Here is a 14,594-nt window from a genome sequence, read left to right as displayed (position 1 = left end):
CAAGAAGAAGCCTTTATGAAGCTGATCGATGAAAATGATATATGCGACAGATTCCCCGAAACACTTGTCATATATCAATAACTTCGGCTCAAAATATGCGAAATCTTGACAATTTTATGATTTTCAAAAACGCTCCGAATACGAAGATCTTGGATTTATTCAATTGTGCAAATATTGTTTCACCGGTGGTGTTTAAAAATGCACGAAACGCACGAAAATGGCCTTTTGAAGGACTGGGGAATGTCCGATAGTTTATACTGTATGTCTGGTTCGTATTGCATATATTGTTTTTATTGCATTTCCAATGTGCATTAGACTCCCCCCCCCCCCCCCCTAAAAAAAAATACAAAAACAAAAACATAAACAATTTTTCCTTTAACTTACTGATTGATACAAAAAATACAGAAGTCCCCGACCTCATATCTTCACCACTCTCAACTTTTCTATAAAAAAATTGATTGATTTTTAATCACTCAACAACGATGAAAGGCATCAAATCAGAAACCATTTAAGGATTTTAAATCAAGTATTTAAAGTATTTTCATCTATTCAACTTCAAAACATAATGCAATGCAAAATTAATTGCAATTAAAACCATAAACAACCTTTTGAAATATTTTTTTTTATTTTTGTTCTAAAAAAATATTTCACAAGGAACATCCGCTAAACCCCACCGCATACACACATCCATGGACACACACCCACATTATTTCATTGCTGATCAGTATTATTCTGCATATCTTCTAATCAGGACAATCTGGAACTGGCTTTATCTTCTTCGTTCCTGTATCCAAGTATAAAAAAGGGCGCCAAAATCAATGCTGCATCAGCACGCCGCACCGGTTGACTATATTACTTTCACTTGCTTTATTCCATCGTTCATTGGCAAGATGGAATGATAGCAAGGTCTCCAAATGGACAGTGAGGCTGCTAATATGCCCGCCATGATTTCTCGCGGGAAAACCACCTGTTCACATGAGGACTTGACACTGACGTCACGAATATGTGTAGTCTCTTTTCAACACTGTGGATATTGTATATAAGTTGTCCCTTAGTTCATCCCCTATATGTCATGTATGTAGATAAAACAAAATTATCGTTTACATTTTTTTTTGCCTAATGAGGCTGAAAGTTAAGTCACTTTCATCAAATAAAAATATTCTGCTCGAATCTCCCATTATAAGCCTATCAGTGATTTACCATGATCACTGCTTTTTCTTAAATTTTCTCCTTCTCTGCGTGTTTTTTTACGTTCAGGGTCTCACTTTTTCATCTCTCCTGCGCTTCGCTCTGAAATCGCGGGCATGGTGGATTGTATCTCATTTATTAGCCCAGTATATAATTAGTTGTAATTCTTTCAGACACTTAACCCCCGAGGACTGGTGATTTCAAAGAAATCTATTCTTGAAAAAAACCTAGACCAGGAGAGGAATCAATATGTGCTTAGTTGCCATGATAATGGAAAAGAATACAGCAGAAATATCAGCTAATCAGATAGATGTCAGCACGATGGTATATCTATAAGGATAAAAAAATCAAGGGAACATATTACCAGGATCTATATTTATCTCCCCCTTCTTACTGTTCTTTTCATGTTTGATTTATTATAATAATTTTGATTACATATATTTTTTATTATCTACGGGACATTATGTGCTTTTTTTTCAACCGTGGAATATATTTAAAGTCAAATTCAATATCGATTGTCTATTTTTTATGATTCCAGTCAATTCAAATGATAATGATGAAAGGTGTCGAAAGACACTCCATGTGTGGTATTGTAAAGACTCATGAAACCCTCACATTATTTACTATTCTGATGTTATTACATTGTGTGTTTATTTCGTTTTTTGATTCTAGCAGTGCGTGCTGTCTGTACCGAGCATCATCACGAATACTACCCGAGCACATTGTGGTAGTCATGGCGAACACATCTCCAAACCGCCCCCCCCCCCTGCAACGGAGAATGATGACATTACTCATATCAACAGCATCCTCTGCCAACACTAGCAAATCTTTATGGAGTATCTTTCCTTCATCCATCTTATTACATGTCACAGTCACACCCTAAAAATCAGCTCCAGACCGATGAAACATTTAACGTTATTTTCAGTTATATATTATCGGTCGGTTTGGAATCGGGTTCGTCGATGTGACTGTAGCATAGCAGTCTAGCCTCATCCCACTCTATCCTGATCACATTTACATATCCATCTCTTTGCATATTTACTCTTCTCTCAATGTGTGTCTCAGTATTTGTTTGTTCTCATCCACTCTGTCCGTTTTCCTAACTCACCCATTGCTTATGGATCCCAATACGTCTCTTATATCCGTAAGTTCATTTGAAAAGAAATAACATTCTTTGTCATTTTTGATTTGTAGGTTAATGTTTTGCATCCCTGACATGCTTAACATCAATTACCGTGAGTAGAGTATTGACCTTGAAGATATTAGTTTATAAACTTACTCCATCAATGTTAAATGTAATTTGGTAGAATTCTGCCTAAGAATATGCATTTGTAATTTGGAAACCCAATCCGAGACGAATGTCCTTAACGGACAAAAGATACATTCAAATCAATTCACTACCAGTGGCGAATAGACATCATCACATCATCGAATGCTGTGTGAAAATATGAAACAATGCAATTTACCTCATATTTTGAGCAAATAATATGCATGAACCTTTGGGCAAATGCGTTCCCAATCTTTTAAGAGTGTATATCATCCCTTGGATGTTTCCGGATAAAAGATACCAAATAATCTGTATTGCATCAATAATGAAAACACGCCACTACTTTCCTTACCAATAGATAGCATGAACATCTAAACTAAGTCATAAAGATCATGGCACGTGTTTCATCGATCACGTCGTCTGCACCACGGCTGTGTTTTATTTTTAGCTTTAATAACATGTTTAAAGGTGGCGCCAAAATTGATGTAAATTCCTCGACTCATTCGAAATACTTTCCAACTTATTGTATTTATATCAGTTCATTTATTTTTATTTGTACATTCATGGTTCTTTTATTATCTTGTTTTATTCTCGTTTTGAATTATCAAATCTTAATATCCTACCTTTCATTATTCACTTCACGTGTTTAAAATTGTTTATGTTGCTGATAAATGTACACTTTTAAGTTATTATCTGTTTAAATTGTTTACTCTGTCCAATTTGGATGTAATGTAAATGATTTTATTTGAACTTGTAATGTTTCACTTTTGAATTTCAACCGTAAAAATCACCTGGGATTTTAGTTATGTTTACGAGAATTATGTACACATGAATGATCTTCATTAAATCACGCCTCATCATCACCATGTCTCTATCGACTTGTGTGGCTACCATAAGCTTTATTACATATATTTGACAATAAAATTATCCTTATAACTTCTATAAGAAATCGTGCTGGTATGAACACCCTCATTTCCACTTGGCATTGTTCTTTTTGAAGACCATGCTTGAAGACAAAAGGGAACTATGAAACAAATGATTATAAAATAAATCATTATACAAAAACACAATGCCCATCAAAAGACAGCATGGTGATTATTCAAATATAAGAAAGAAATGGTAAAGGGTTCTTAACCTAAAAGCCTAACATAACAAAATGTTTGATATTTGATGCTATTACACAATATCAATGTAATTATGACAATAATATCCAAGACGGAAATAAGAGAGAGGTAATATGTTTTCTTGGACTATGTTGAACCTGGTGTGTGTCAATGTCAAGAATAGTGCAAAAGAGTATACCGAATAGACACAATGGCTAGACTAATTAACCCTCTCCATGACAGGAAACATCAACATGATCAATAGTAGATTTCCGTTTGTTAGTATTAGTAGCTAAGCCAAGTTTAATTAAATTTCAGAGGCATATATATAGCCACAAATATTTAATGCCACCAACTTTCAATATACCTAATTGATTTTACTGTTTTGAAGACATATGCACTTGTGTTCTCATTACTACGTCTTTGATGTCTTGTTTAATTGTTACAAATTAAATATTTTCAAACAAGAAAGACTGGAGAGACTTAAAAATAATAATCTGGTGAATGGTAAAACAATACTCTGCGGTTATGATGAGATCTACTGAACATGAAACAATGAAATAGTATGAAAGTCGGAACAGAACTATATGCTACATGAAGATGAGGAGCGAAAATAACTTCAGTCCAAACTTAGGGCCTTTTCACACATGAATCTTGAATTATCATTGTAATGATGTAAACAGAGGGTCGTGTGTTCGAATCCTACCGCGGTCTAGCGTCCTTTAAAAAGGCGTTAATCCACACTTAGCCACTCTCGACCCAGGTGCTATATGGGTACCCGGTAGGATGCGAAATATATTGTCTGTTTGAATTTGCTAGCGCCATTATGAGGCTGCGATGAATGCAAGGAATGCTCCCCAGCGAGTGGAAATTGTGCACTTTTCGTGCGGGATCGAAATGAATCCTTTAAATATCCCCAAGCAAAAACCGAATCTGGAAAGAAAACTTTTACGTTCAGGGGGGCTCAATGCTGGAACTCACTACCAATTCAAATTCAACAATATAATACCACTACCAGTTTCAAAAGGGCTTTAGCTAATTTAAGGAAATCAATCACATGATTTTTTACCCATTATACCTGTATGCGTTATAGGGATGAGACTTAATGATGACGGGTGTTTGGAAAGGTGTATGGTGTGTATCTGTTTGTGTGTAGGGGTGGGTGTGCAGTGTTTTTATACATATTTTTTTTCTCAGTAATTCAAATTAATCAATTTATAATTATGTATCTGAGTAATATTTCACCCTATAAGAATGTTATATTTTCTGTATTATGCATTCATATTGAAGATATTCTGTATATTTCCAACTTATCATTTGATTACAATTCGTAATTATTTGTATAAACTTACCTTTTTTTTGTATTATCACCTGGTAATAATTACGATTATTATGTTTTATGTATTATTAATGTATACTAAGATTGGGTGCCTTTTACTTTGTACATTTAATTCATGGCACGGCCCCAATGCAAATCAGACTATGTATCTGTTTGGGTTTTTTAACGTGTGGAAACAAAATTGTTCTACCTATCTATCCAATGACTGGGGTAATAGTTTGCTGTAAAGCGCTTTGAGCAGTTCTGGGAAAAGCGCTATATAAAATTGGCTATTATTATTATTGTTAGTATTGCAATCGTGACTGTGATTAGCGTTCGTGATTCTAATCATGTTCTAGTTTGGTTTCACACGTGCTAAATAATCGTCATTAGCCTTATTTTCACTAGAATCATAATACAAATTACGATATTTTTCACCGTGTGAAAGGGCGATTAGTCGACTGCCGGAAATATTGAAGCGCTAATAAAACATAGTGGCACCAATTCAAATCCAACACTTTAGTGTCATCTGTAAAGGAATGAAGTGTTAAATGATTTATTTCAAAGGAAGTTTCGGTATTTAAGGTTGGTGGGTGATGTTTAAAAAAAGAAACCAAGAACCATCCTCATGACGGTAAAGTTTCAATTGATGTTGATTTATTTGTCTCGTACTCGAAGAGAAGCGTAATAATTCGTATAATCAGTGTTCAATTTTAGTCCAAACCGGTACCCAAAATGTAGCTCCTCGCAATCCTTATCAAATTTAAGTAAAGGTCATGAAGGAAACAATTCCACTACAATGTGATTAAAGGAGTAGATTGCGTTATCAAGCGAAAAAAGCGGTGCAAAGTTGCGAAAAACTGTCGTTAATTCCATGAAGTTTACTTCTTTTCACTCCTTGATTTCCTGTACTCGGTGGCAAATTCAGAAGCGCCTTTTTCCGAATTCTATTTTCGAAAGCACTGTCTATAAAGCATACTGTTTTCGCTTTTGAATAGCACGAATTACCATTATTTCCTTGTCAATCGTCAGTTAAAAGAGTTATTTTATATACATTTTAACATAAAAAAAGAAGAAAATATAAACATAATTACCAGATTAATCTGAAATTCAGGTTAATCACGTCAAATTAGCTAATTATTGTCATCATTCTCATCGTTTTTTACTATTATTATTACAATGCTAAATCAAATAAAAATTAATGACAAAGTGTCTATAAATTATCAATATCACTTCATCAATACGGCTCGATTTTTTTTTAAATCCCGGGCCACAAAGACCAAGAACATGCAGAAAGGACCCCTTCGTTTATAATGGAATACATTTATTTGTATACCGGGTAGCGATTTGGGTCATTTGTTTTTACCTGAAACAAAACTTGGCCCCTGTGGAATATTTACCATGTTAATCTAGTTTTAAGATCATGTTAATTACGATTAAAAGTTCATGATCCATATAATCAAAATAATACAACGATTACGAATATGCTACCATGATATTAGTTTAATCATTGAAACTATCCTCGGTTGAGTTGTGGATATTAGTTACAGACGGTGATCTGATATGAATGTGTTTTATGTTAACCAATGTAAAGATAAAAATGTGAGAGTTCTCGTGTACTTTTGTATGAACAACATGCATGTTAGTCATTCCATACATGAATAGCCACCGAAGTCACACAAATGTTATGCGTAACGTGATATATTGAAACGCCACGGAGTTTCGATTGTTGAATACTGTGGATATTCAACGATAGATGGCGCTTGAATAATTTTGTCTTGAAATGCCATTGAGCTCTACCCCTGCTCGCTTAGAAAAGATATGTGTGACTCGTGGAAATGTACTCTCATATAGGTAAGACGAAATTTATAAGATATTTCAAAGATGATTCTTATTAAAAGGAGGATTTTAGAAATATATTACGGGCAAATACTCGCATATAATCCGATCATCATACTCTGACTAGCTCATGACATCAATTCATTTAAAAATGAATAGATTCCTAATTTATTTGAAGGTACCAACTATAAGCCTATACATTTCAGTGTATATGCCTATATCTAGTTCCTTAAAGTAAATTAAGGATCTATTCATTCTTAAAAAAACCTTATTACTTTGTATTTCATATTTACATTACCAATATTACCAATATCGGTTTGATTATTAACTGGTGTTGTTTCAACGCTTCTCTGGTGTTGACTGATACAGGATATAGATACCGGGCTGGTGTTAAATTAACACCGGTGTGTATGCAGTGTATCAAGAATATATAAAGGTTTTCGTCATACCGAAAGACTGGTGATACTCACTTGTCCTTTTTATCGATATCAATGAACACCATCAAAAGCCAACATATTTTTTACAGAAATGTTACAAAAAATGAATCGAGTCGAAATCAAAGAAATAATCAGAAGTTTGAATAAGTATTTCAAAATATATGAAAGGGTTTTCCTCTTAACTGAAGCAAAATCCTACACCTACTTAACTACCCTTCCAATAATCAAACTCTAGCTCATCAGAACGTTTCATTTAGACAAAACACTCTACTACTAAACAACAACATACACACAAATCTCACCTTTTCCTTTCTTGGTAGTGGAGCTCTCTTTGTGAGCCTGCTTGAATTCTTCCCTCCTCTCAATCCGCCCTGGAGTACTCTTGATCCGGTTCCTGAACCAATTATGAGTGGGAGATGCGAACCGCTTAGCACCCTCATTCTTCTTCTTGGAAGATGAACTCATGATCTCGTCTACCCCAGCTTTAAAGAAATCTTCTTTGATCAGCGCTTCCCAATTGGACCCACTGACAGGACGTGGAGATGCCTTCTCAACACTCTTCTCCTTCACTGACAAATTTCTCTCTTCTGTAAATAGTGATGACATGGTTAGTTTAGTATGTTTTCTATCTTTCCTCCTGGCATATCTACCGTAGGCATGGTCTTGGCAAAATATTGAATAAATTCAATACATCATTTCTATTTTGTATGACTCTGTTCGGGGATCTGTATGAACATATACACACGATAATTGTTTTTTATGGGTATTTACGACCGATTAAAATGTTTCTTGATGTAATCACAATCTTAATATTAAATCATTTAAACCTAATCACAACACATACTTACTTCAAACAACATAGGGGGCCTACTTACATCATGTATGAGAGGCCCAAAACATATTTTCGTCATTTATCACATTTGAATGACAATATAGCATAGAAATTAAAGGTGTTTTTGCCTGTTTGAAAAACACTGAGTTGGGACCAGTCAAATACTCATTTCAATACAACTTTTTTTTAATATTCTTTCTTTAATGGTGAACGTTCAAGCTAGGATGAACATTCACTGGAATATAATTTATTCCATCTTTGTAGTCTCCAAATCAAAAAGGTTGTTATAAGGCCAAAAATTGCAAAATATCAAATTGTTGTTGCATGCGCATAAAAGCGTGAAAAGGCTGGCCAGTTACCAATCAGCATTGCCCTTTTCAATTTACTTAAAGCTGAAATTTGGCCATTCTGACCAGAACCACTATTGATGTGTTCAAACTGTAAATCACAGAGTGCGACAGTCTGGGGGGGGGGGGGGGGTGTTTCACGAAGATTTAAGTATGACCTGTGGCCACCGCACACCTTACGATTGGTCTGCGACCCGATTTTGGAATAAAACGAATTAGAATTTGATGCTAATATTGAGACACGGAATATCTTACTATTTAATATTCTAAAACATCGCATCGCACTAATACCTATTTTCAAATATGTGGCTTTGCTATGACCGCCCTTATTGAAATAAAAATGAATTTAATATCTAGTCGTAATGATGTCATATATATCGTACGATTGACTATGATTTGAGACTAATTTCAAAATTACTCCAAAACAATAAAATAATAATAATAGTAAATTGGTACTTATATAGCGCTTAATCAATTAAAATTGCTCTATGCGCTTTATAAAAATTACTCTCCAGTATTACAATTACACTACAACAAAATAAATATGTTTTTAAATGTCTTTTAAACGATTCATCAGAAGTACATGATCGAAGGTGTATTGGTAAACTATTCCATAATTTGGGACCGCAAAAATCGAAACTAGCTCCCTCTCCTTTTGAAACGACTCTAGGAATGTGTAAAATTGTAGTGTCTTCACTAGAACGAAGTCTGAAATAAGACTAGCAATCATCCAAAATTGGTATATTAGTATTATGTCAAATAATTTGAACCTCAAATAAAAAATTGTACTTTTCATTCACATTTTCAGAAAATGAGCAAACTGAGATTTGTTCCAGAATCGGATCGTGAACTTGTCGTAAGGTGACCTTTAGAGTCGCACTTAAATGACTAGTTTACCATTATGGTCACTTTTCCATGCAACGGTATCTACTATGGTAAAGCTTATCAGCATCCAATCAAAATCAAGGATTCCATACAAGGTACCATTTGATGACAAAGTTATCATAATGGTAACTTCTAGAGCAACGGGACCCAGGACACATAATTAGCTACAGGGATGCTTACCGATACGTTCTTTAGAGCAGGCTAACTCCTGGGTTTTCTGAGGTGTATCCCCAGATGGAATATCAATACTCTCCTGCTGGAATTTGATGGGGGAAGTGGGGTGATGGAAGTTTCTCTGACTGTTCGACTTCTTTTCTCTCTCCTTGATTTCTGGCAGCACCTTGGAATGAGTTTCGTTACAAATTGGTTCAATGGCAGTGGTGGATCTTGGGGTTGAGCACACTGTTCCCATACCTTTAGATTTAAGAATATCATAAAGTAAGATTGCGATGACGTTCGTGATGATAGTGACGATGTTGTGTGTTGGTGATGATTGTGATTTGGGTATTTTGGTGATGATGGTGGTGGTGATGGTGATGGGGAGGAGGAGGAAGAGGAGGGAGAAAGATGATGTCGAGTGTGATGATAGATAATCTTTTGGTGGTGACGGTGGCAGTGATGAAAGTGGTGTTGGGATAGGATGATAAGTATGATGATTCATAGGTGTAGACATTGGTGTTGATTGTAAGGGTTTTCGTAATAATGTGGTGATGACGTGCTAATGGTGGAATTGCTTTTAGTGGCATAAACGATGAGAATATTGGTTAGGAATTATTGGTTACGTTTTTAACGGTGCATATGACAGTTCTGGCGGTGACAGTGATGTTTTAGTAATTGGTTTAGATATTGTGGAAAGGCAGTGGTAATTGCGGTGTGATGGTGTTCATGTCGCTTAAGTTGTGTTACTCTTACCTTTTTAAGATTGAAGATAATGATTGTGATGATAATGATGACGATGATGATGATGATGATGATGATGATGATGATGATGGTGGTGGCGGCGGTGATGGTGATTATGATGATGATGGCGGTGGTGGTGGTGATGATGATGTTGATGTTGACGATGGTGATGAGGATGATGGTGATGATGCTATTAGGGATGAAGTTAGTAGTCGAGGTTAGTAGTAATTTTACTGGTGGCGGTAGAAGTGGTGGCATTAGTAATATTGTAGATATCTGCTTTTGGTTGTTAATAGTGGCTAGATGACGTGATCGTAATTGTGATACCGCCGTGATGGTTGCGGCAGTGGGGAAATTGTATTATTATAGGGAATTGTAGCTGATGGTGAGGACAATGATTATTTTTTTGATGAATCGTTGTCGTCATCATTAGCATGGACATTTAATATATTAGCATTACAAACAGCATAAACTTATTGAAAAACTGAAAGTGACAGAATATACCTTACTCAATTTTGCATGTTTTCAGTATAATTATTTTCTTGTTTAATAACGTTTATTCTAAATTCTAATTTAATGGTAATCATGACAATTGTAGTAAATATGAAATTAAGATATCCACACGGTCGATAAAAGTTGCGTGAGACATTTACTATCAGATTTTGACAGCTACTTATAAATGGAAAATGCAGATTAAATTAGGTTTAAAGTAGAGACGAAAAGTGCACATCCTTTGTTATCACCTGCAATATAACATTAAACAAAGGAAAGTTACAGAGAGATGACTAATAAAAAGTACACAGATGATGTTATGGGGGAAGGGAGGAAGATATAGAGGTAAGTGAAGTAGATTGATGAAGTACAATGAAAGAAGCTTAAAGCGAGTCTGGAGAAATTGCGAATCGAAAAAGCACGGATTCGGAAAGAATAAGAGAGAGAGATAAAAACAGAGGGGGGGGGGGTAGAAGATTAGACACAGCAACGTTAATATGTCTATATTTGGAATGCATAAAGATTATATTGAGAGAAAGAGGAGAAAAGGGCTAGAATGAGAGGAATTAAGGAAGGCGAGTAATAGCATTTAATGAGTAATACCTTTAAAGCTGGGCTACTTTACTTAGTAGAAGGCATTATCTACGGTCAACGGCTGGGAATATCTCCGCGACGTAGGTCTACCTAGTAACAGTTGAGGTTGATGAATTTATTCTGTGAAAGAAAGATAGGAAAAGAAAATTAGCCTTATATATATTGATCATATTTCATTACATTGTGATATCTAAATTAAAAAACTGAATAGCAATTTCTGGCACAAAATATGGTTTCTTTAAATTATTTCTTTAGAATAAAATCATTGAGAACGAAAAAGGGTTAATGCTGGGTGTAAAGATGGTAACAGGCAACTCGTGCAAATCAGTTTAATCATTTCTATTAAAATCTTTTCATTTATATTTGTATATATATAAGTATATCTATCTGCAACAATAAGCTAAAAATCCATCTTCAGTGCGTATAAAAAAGTTTACACTTTGAAAAAGCCCTGGGAATTAAAAAATATACAAGATGTGGGTATTTTTTTCACATATTATGTTGGGTTTGGGTCTCATCTATCCAATAAAAATAAAAGTTTTGACAGAATGTTACACTTGAGAGTGAGCACTGTCCATTTTTGCAAAACTCGCTGAAATCTGTTTGCGCAGAAATGCTCGTTTTCACGCTGTGTCAAGGGGAAAGGGCGAAATCAAACTTACCCTGCGAAACATTTCTCATACATTTCCCTTGCACTTTTAGTCAATAGAAATAAAATGGATACATTTTGTAACAATTTTGCCACCCAAATTGAAATGTCAACACTTAGTAAGCACAACCTTTACCCTTTTGTGCCAGTTGGATCTGATGATGTAACTAAATCTGAATAAAAGTTTATATCAGACATCTCCAGCATTGTTTCACTAAGTTTTTATCATTTAAAGTGGGTTTACATTTCATTTTTCCTTTAATACTTGTTTCTCCACGCTTTTTCCAAGCTTGACAATGATTAACAAAATGAAAATCAAGCCTAAGAAATTTCATGTAAATGACAGCTCAGTGTAAAGCAAATATTGTCAAGATGGCCTCGGTGTGTGGGGGAGTGGGGTGGGGCGCAATGCACTCTTCGAAGTGTTTTGGGCAAGGAAACAAGTTAAAAAGGGTAAAAGTTTATTAGCTAAATTCCACGTGTTCTTCATGATTAAGGTCTACTTTTATTCGCATAACTATTTCAAAGTTCTGCGCAAATCAGTTTTCATGAACTTTTCAAAAGTAAGAGGAGCTCACTCAAGCGGAAATATTTTTCGACAGTTATATCGTCATTTGCTTAATTGGATCTGTACCAATGTTAAAATGTGGAAAAATCTTCAGGATATTACAAATGTATAATTTTACAGGATTTTTTATAAGTGTAAACTTTTTTTTGATACGCACTGTATATAACACAAAAATGAGAATGAATGAAATGCGAATGACCAAATATCTGTGTCATGAGAGACTATTAAAAACCCGAATCTGTGGTTAATGCATGCACGATCTTTTTGTAAATTAGAATTAGCACTCCTAAACTTCTCCTTATATGGTTATATCACGCAATATGTAGTTTTAGGAAATATAGATACGTGTAGCCACTCGGGAAGAAAGTGATCGATGGATCGTCTAGAGTTGGTAAAGATACAGATACTAATCAGGAAATTGTGTAATACTATTCCATATCATCGTGGTAAGTACTGATATAGGTTGAATAATTCAGGACTCTATGTTTAGTGACAGTGATCAACTGTGAATCATTAGAACTTCACAACATTAAGGAAACCTGATCATGTTGTTTATTTATTTTGGGGCATAACTGGTAACTATATAGATAAATTGAAGTATTAGACTTTAAATTCTTCGAAAATGATAGTTATAGGTTAATCAGAAAATACGTGTAAACCCAATGGATTCATGGATGATATAATGGCTGCGTTTGGTTTAAGATGCCTCATATGAAGTCCCAGAATAAAAACAAATCGTTAAGAAAAAGGTATGATATCTTAATATTTTGTTATGACTGATATATCAAAATTTCCTTGTTCGCATCGTGTTATTGATTATCATTGTTTACTGTTGTTGTGACCACAATTCATATATAATGAAGTTATCAGGGTAAGATATGAAATCATCGACATCGACAATTACCCAATTTTACAAGGTAGAAAATAATTATGATGATAAGAAATTGTTTCATTAACGGTGAAAGCGATATGATACCTTGATCTATAGCGGTTTATATTCGCCTTAAATGGGAAATATGATTTATCTTCAAAATATTATGCCTCATGCATAAGTGGGTAATTTTGCCATTGTGAATAATACAAGTAATGAGAGTAATCCAATTAAGTAAGTATTGTATAACAGGAAGAAATTTCGAACTTGATGATAAGAAAACCCAGGTCACAGACGAATAAACACTTCCAAAAGACTACGCGAAATTCAAATCAGTTCAATGGGACTAGAGTTGAGTAAAAGGCAATCTAACATTTAGCCCAAATTAATCCAAGATTTTTTTTTCGAGTAGTTGAAATTCAAGGTTACATCAATGTTCCAAACATTATCACAATCCAATATTGTAGATCCCTTAATGCATTAATAGTCAGCTAGAATGTTTTAAAGCTAAGGCAGCAAATTTTCTTGTCAAACATCACTAAATCAGTATCTTCGCAATCTCATCCATCTCCAAATATGATTTATTTGTCACAAAGAAAGTATCAATGTCATCACACTGTGAATCATGAATAGTCTACTTACATTAGAAAAATATATTAAAAAAGAAAATACTACCACATGCTGTGCAAATAAACGATGTAGGTATAATCGCTAATATACGTTGTAATTATCCGAGCATATTACGTATTATAAGAATAATGTTTCCTGAAATAGATTAGCGTAACATCATCATTATATTGATCTAAAATATCTGGTTCTACATTCAGGGCCTCATAATAATTTAAAAGCAATTAAAATTGACATGACCCTGGAATGGACGATACATTTGTGTCAAAAATACATTATGTAATTTGTATAACAATCTACATACATAGAGTGCTTAAAATAATTTCTTTAGAATTTAATTTCTTTCTCTGGAATAATGAAAACGATATATGTAAGTTTTTAAATTCTTTTCATGCATTCTAGGAAGAATGATATAGTAAAAGGTTTACTGCAAATTATTGCTTTCCAAATCCTCTATTGAATTACGTCTCACTGCTGAATTATTTAGGCCTCAGTCACATATAAACACAGATCATCGATGATCCACACGGCAATACCCAGATCATACCGGCATGATCCGAGGAAGTTCGAGATAGTTTAGATTAGGCGTCGACGACCGTTGATGACTGTACACACGGTTTCTATGACAACCTAGCAGTCCAGGAATAACACTGGATGTTTTTTGACCTCCCCAAAAC

At 34.5% G+C, this 14,594-nt stretch overlaps 1 protein-coding gene across 1 annotated transcript; it reads right to left on the bottom strand.

The window, feature by feature from the left end:
* Positions 1–1,501: 1,501 nt before the first annotated feature.
* Positions 1,502–11,307, bottom strand: LOC129273292 (uncharacterized). The gene is made up of 4 exons (XM_054910674.2): positions 11,212–11,307; positions 9,397–9,630; positions 7,455–7,739; positions 1,502–1,518 (listed from the first exon to the last, which is right to left on the bottom strand). Exons 2-4 carry the CDS (start codon positions 9,626–9,628, stop codon positions 1,502–1,504), a joined length of 534 nt encoding a protein of 177 aa, XP_054766649.2. The 5' UTR covers positions 9,629–9,630; positions 11,212–11,307.
* Between the last annotated feature and the right edge of the window lie 3,287 nt (positions 11,308–14,594).

This window comes from Lytechinus pictus, chromosome 1 (genome assembly GCF_037042905.1).
Source record: "Lytechinus pictus isolate F3 Inbred chromosome 1, Lp3.0, whole genome shotgun sequence".
Taxonomy (NCBI): domain Eukaryota; kingdom Metazoa; phylum Echinodermata; class Echinoidea; order Temnopleuroida; family Toxopneustidae; genus Lytechinus; species Lytechinus pictus.
Note: the sequence above shows the minus strand (reverse complement) of the source record. Positions and strands in the feature narration are given on the sequence as shown.

What these genes read in the sequence shown, in the direction of transcription:
- LOC129273292 (XM_054910674.2), bottom strand. Translation starts at nt 9,628, where the DNA reads ATGGGAACAGTGTGCTCAACCCCAAGATCCACCACTGCCATTGAACCA. An exon ending in CTGCTCTAAAGAACGTATCG is followed by an intron (nt 7,740 to 9,396) that starts GTAAGCATCCCT and finishes CACTATTTACAG; the next exon opens with AAGAGAGAAATTTGTCAGTG.